The sequence below is a fragment of the Etheostoma spectabile genome, chromosome 14 (assembly GCF_008692095.1).
Source record: "Etheostoma spectabile isolate EspeVRDwgs_2016 chromosome 14, UIUC_Espe_1.0, whole genome shotgun sequence".
NCBI lineage: Eukaryota > Metazoa > Chordata > Actinopteri > Perciformes > Percidae > Etheostoma > Etheostoma spectabile.
In genome coordinates, this window is record NC_045746.1 from 781,193 (window position 1) to 786,366 (window position 5,174).

At 39.4% G+C, this 5,174-nt stretch overlaps 2 protein-coding genes across 3 annotated transcripts in view; both read right to left on the reverse strand.

Annotated features, from left to right (window-relative positions):
* mtdha (metadherin a) overlaps positions 1-3,870 on the reverse strand; it is a 7,201-nt gene extending 3,331 nt beyond the window's left edge. Inside the window, exons 1-6 of the mRNA XM_032535006.1 lie at positions 3,425-3,870; positions 2,036-2,134; positions 1,649-1,760; positions 1,194-1,361; positions 986-1,036; positions 538-717 (exon numbers count right to left, since the gene is read on the reverse strand). Coding sequence (XP_032390897.1) covers positions 538-717; positions 986-1,036; positions 1,194-1,361; positions 1,649-1,760; positions 2,036-2,134; positions 3,425-3,775 — 961 coding nt within the window. The 5' untranslated portion in view covers positions 3,776-3,870. The remainder of the gene's footprint in view (positions 1-537; positions 718-985; positions 1,037-1,193; positions 1,362-1,648; positions 1,761-2,035; positions 2,135-3,424) is intronic.
* Positions 3,871-4,090: 220 nt separating this feature from the next.
* rrm2b (ribonucleotide reductase M2 b) overlaps positions 4,091-5,174 on the reverse strand; it is a 5,695-nt gene continuing 4,611 nt past the window's right edge. For both annotated transcript variants that reach the window (XM_032535014.1, XM_032535015.1), the window contains exons 8-9: positions 4,896-5,009; positions 4,091-4,685 (exon numbers count right to left, since the gene is read on the reverse strand). In XM_032535014.1, coding sequence (XP_032390905.1) covers positions 4,533-4,685; positions 4,896-5,009 — 267 coding nt within the window. In that variant the 3' untranslated portion in view covers positions 4,091-4,532. The remainder of the gene's footprint in view (positions 4,686-4,895; positions 5,010-5,174) is intronic.

A 5,174-nucleotide genomic window follows, 5' to 3' on the forward strand; every position in this document is an offset into this window, starting at 1 on the left:
GAACAGTGTTTTCTGTTGGAGATGCTAAGTCCCTTTGGGGAGGGGACTTTGGGCTTTTTCACTTTATAAACCTATAACATACACAAAAAAAGATATTTAACACAGATATATAACAGTAAAGGAAAGGGAAACCCCAAAAAGCATATTATGAGCACTTTAAATTAAACCCAAGAATAATCTTGCTGGGATTTTTTTTTTTTTTTTAAATGGTAGCAGTCAAAATGGCAGTGTTTTATTGGTACTGTAGCCGGTCTTAAAATGCTGAAATAGCTGTATAGACATAATTGATATTGTATGATGGGATCTCTGATCATACTTCTTATCTAAATAGTAACAATAACTTGGACTGTTCAATCCCCCAAGAGTCCTACAGCCTTTACCCCGATGTGGATGTGACTATTCCCAAACACCTTTCTTGTCTCAATTTGAAATCCAATGTGCTGAGTAGAGCTTGCATTGTAGATATTGCTGTGTTATCCCGCACTCCAAATATTTATATTTTTGGTTTAAAAAGGTCTACTCAAGTAGAGTTATTACCTTGCGTCTCCTGTCTCCAGGACTGAGGCTTTGGTTGAGCCCTGTAATGTGCAGTTGTGGGGATGGTACTCCACTTGGTTCCGTCCATAGCCCCCACCTGAGCAGGGATCTTCACAGACATGTTGACATGAGTCCAATCTCCAGCATTGACTGAAGGCTCCTCTCTCCAGCTGGAGGACACTGGGGAGATTGGGAGAAGACAGGTAATCAAACCATAGACAATCTTTTGTCTAGCAGATTCTCTATTTAGAGTAAGACCAAAATATTTGACTTTAAAACCATCATTTACAGGCTTGTTGAAACACTACACCAAGGAAGACATCTGTATTTATATCCTCAATCTCATCTTAATTAGACAAAGCTATAGTCTAGAAAATAAAGAAAAAGGGAGCTATTAATAGATCTATCTTCTCAGTCACAAAATATAAGGATTTAGCTTTGTCTTTACCAGCTCCACTGGCTGTCTCCACCTTTCCAGTGGTTCTTGGATGCAGGGACTCTGAAATATTACAGGAAAAAAATGTGCTTGAGTAACTTGCAATATTACTAGATAATTCTTGTTTAAGCATGAGTGAACTGTACAGATGAAGGTGCTACATATGCTTAGCCCTACCCCCACTGTATGTTAAATACATTTCCATCACACTGTTGAATACCATGGTTTCCTCTGTTCTTCTTGGTGTTGGTAAGGGCTGTGGCCACAGGTGCCTCCACGATGCTCTTGGAAGCCTCAACCCCTCCTGGGCCACCAGAGTCCTCAGGGCCCTTGTCCTTCCTGCGCTGCTGCCTCTTCTCACGGTTGCTGACTTTGGTCTCCCATGCACCTGGCAGACACACAAAAATAACATAAAAACGTTATGTGACTTTCCAGCAATGATGTAGAAGTATTTCAGAAGGTTGACTGTGGGTGAAATTTAGTTGGTTATTTAACTAATAGGCTGGCTACAACAGGAAAACTGAATGTTAAGTGTTGTAAGTGAGGCTAACCATAACTGCAGAGGTCAAGTAGGTTGTGCATACTGAAAACGTGAGGGCCGTGTACTGGGTAATAACCAAACCGTTTGAAATGCAAAGTTGTTATGAGGTTTCCTGTACAACAACTTGCTCTTACCATCATCAGGTTCCTTCCCATCATTTGTAGAAACATGCTGGACTGGATTGACAACTGTCTTGGCTTTCTTCTTGTTCTTTTTCACCTGCACTGGGGCCTGTACCTCATGCACCTATGGATAGAAACATTTCAAAGATATATTGAAATAAAGTATGGAATTACCAAAAAAGTAATGCTAATGGAAATCATGCAACTGTTGTTCTTTGAACCAATGACACACTGGCAAATATGTAAAGGAGTGACAGTGAGGTTTCAGAAATATTTCACCACCATAACAATACGATCTAATTAAACTTTACTGAGCGAGTTTCAAGAAAAACTTGTGGCTGCCGTGCCCATCAACAGTTTCGGGTCCAATTAATTATGGAAGCAGCTGCTTAAACATACCTTCTTGGTTATGATCTGCGGAGTTAGTTTGGAAACCACATCTATCAATGTAACTTCCTCTGGAGGTACAGCCACTGGTTGTCCATTGGATTGAGTGTTCTGGAGTACAAAGAGGCATCAGATATACAACATGATGATGTTGATAATCCAGTATCAGTAAACAAACTATCTTAAAGTCTTTCCATCCATCTTTTCTTTACAGATTAATCTAACTTTTAATTTAAAGATGAATCTATACACATAAATCTGAATTTGGAGTATAAAAAAAGGAACCGTCAAACTTTACCATCAAGTTAAGGGAAAAGTAAAGGAAACATTAACTTAAGATTTCTGAAACTACACAAGTCAGGCCAACATTTTATAGTGGATGTAACTTACATGATTGGTTACACTTGACTACGAAGACTTCTGGCTGTGGAATGAATAGCTAACCATCCCAGACCTCTTGGGTCTTCAGGGACCTGGTCTAAACATTGAGTAGCGTTCAGTTTTTTGTGCACCACATGTCTGGAACAAACGCCCAGAAAATTGCAGTTCTGCTTTAACTCTGTTATTTTCCAAACAAGGTGAAGGCGTTTCTGTTTGATGCATTGCTGCCTTTTGTGAAATTAAGTGCTCATTTCTTACACTACACTGGAACTTTAAATCTTGTAATTTATTTTTTTAATTGCCTTGTTGCTGAAATGTACAATATAAATAAAGTTCCCTTGCTGGCTATCACACCGCCGCCTCCAGGCATTTCAATAAGCAGAAGGCGGCAGAGGGGACACGGGTTTGAGGCTAATCCATGCCACGCGGCGGTGTGAAAGTGAAACCGTACGTTGGCTGGCATGAACCATCAGCTAGTGGCTTTTCACACAGCTAGCTTGCTAGTTAGCATCATATTCTCAACAACATTCCATGATTCTTTGTATATTAGCTAAATGGTTTATTTGTCATTTTGTAAGTGGGACACATTATTGTCCCTAGATATGTGTAGCCAACCTTTTGGTGTAACGTAAAAGTGTAACAAAGTTGGCTGTTAACTTTAGTCAATTAACGTTATTGGTTTAGCTAGCTTACATTAAGAGAGCAAAAGGTTGGTTGGGGCCACCTCTAGCTCACCCAGTAAGAGCGTCGGCCCCATATAGGCTGAGGCCGGTTCGAATCCGAGCTGCGGTCTCATACCCCATCTACCCCTGTCTCCCACATTTCCTGTCTAAAAATAAAAGGGAAAAGCCCCCCAAAATCGAGAGTAATTTATAGTGATACATGCATAAATAAGCTAAACTGCTAATTCGACTGAGTTTTTCTTCAGCGTTAACGTCAATTGTATAAACACACAGAACAGACGCACTTGTTATGATTGACCGTGATTCAGCAGCAGTTAGTTAAAGCTTACTACGGTACCTTTTCAAGCGTTTTCTTTTTGTTCCTCTTCTTCTGTTCTTCCGGTTTGGCAGTTTTAGCTAAATTGGCCTTGCTAGGCTCCCTGATGCCTTGGGTGACCGGGGATCCCCGCTTTTTCCCGACAAACAGACCGCCACAGACGGCAGCCCAGGACAGACAGAGTAGCAGCAGGAGACCCACCGAGGCCGTAGACAGGATGACCCACGTCGGGTACACATCAGGCTTCAGACCCAAATCTACCCCGAACTGAGTCCGAACATATCCTTGTCCGGAAGACAGGAGCTCCTTTAAACGGCTGGAAAGCAGTTCAGCTTTTTCTAGCGCAAAACCTTGCAAGTCCCCAGCCATCATCGCAAAACACTAGCTAGCTAACTGTTAGCAATGAATGATTGCAGCATCCGTATGCTAACGGAGGAGTGGCTACTAAGCTGACTGTTGAGAGAAATCTCAGTACCTCCAACTCGCAGTGTATAAACACTAGCTAGCTACTTTATTCCAACCGTTAATAATATCAGCTAGATTCATGGATAAGGCCAGACATAAACCATGTTCATAAGCTAACGTTACTCATCCACATATGAAAATAAGGCTGCTGAATAAACCTGCCTGTATGAATAAATAATTCGTCACAAATCGGCCCACTATTTAATTACGGAAAATACATTATTTTCATTTAAAAAAACATTTTATTGTACAAAATATTAAAACAATCAACCATAGAAGCCAGCTGCCAGAACTGCAGACTCAATAAAATATATTCAAGATATTAACCATCTTCAGATGCCCAATGAGGAACATATCAATCAATCCTATCATTCGCCTCAATCAAATATTTATGTTTAGTCAAAACTTAGGTCATATGCTTGCCTTGTCAACATAACAACAAATTAACTCCAGGTGTAATTTTCAGTCTGACAGTCCCTATTGCCAAAACGTTGTACATGTTTGCTGGAAGACTGCAGCTTTAACCTGTCAGCCATACATTCATCCTTTGTAACACTTTGTTGTAACAAGACTTGAGGCTGTCTTTTGTCATTAACTGCTTAAACAAAATAAATAAATAAATATCTCACATTTAACAAGTATGTTACAGAATGTCATCTCCATTTCAGAAGTCCGCATCCAGAGTGAATTCACAGTCCGTCATGCTTGACATAACTCCAAATCTCTGATACTCCCCTACTCGTTTCTCAAAGAAGTTGGTTTTCCCTTCTAATGAAATGGACTCCATGAAGTCAAATGGATTTTCAGCTTGGTAGACCTTTTAATTAAGAGAGAGATAAAAAAAGGTTACTTACATTTTACACTATTACAAACAGCAAAGAACAAAAGTTATAATTATTTAACACATCTTGATGTTATTAAATTACATTTCTTTAGTCAAATAATTTGTCATTAAGATAATTTTTGCAAGGCTGTAGCTTTTAAAGTAATAACCAATTGGCTTTCATGTCTATTTGTTGATAATTACCTTGGCCAGTCCGAGGTCAGCGAGAAGCCGGTTGGCCACATACTCAATGTACTGCTTCATAAGACAACAGTTGATTCCAATGAGATCCACTGGCAAGGCCTCTGTTAAAAACTCCTGAAGTACCAAACATGATAGTTGTATGTTTTAATAAAACTACTATGGGCTATCAAGATTTTGGTCTTTTGATTTATTATAATAGGAGTCAATATAAACAAAGTAAACAATGAAAAACAAGCAGATATACTGTGTATGTGTGTGTGTATATATATATATATATAT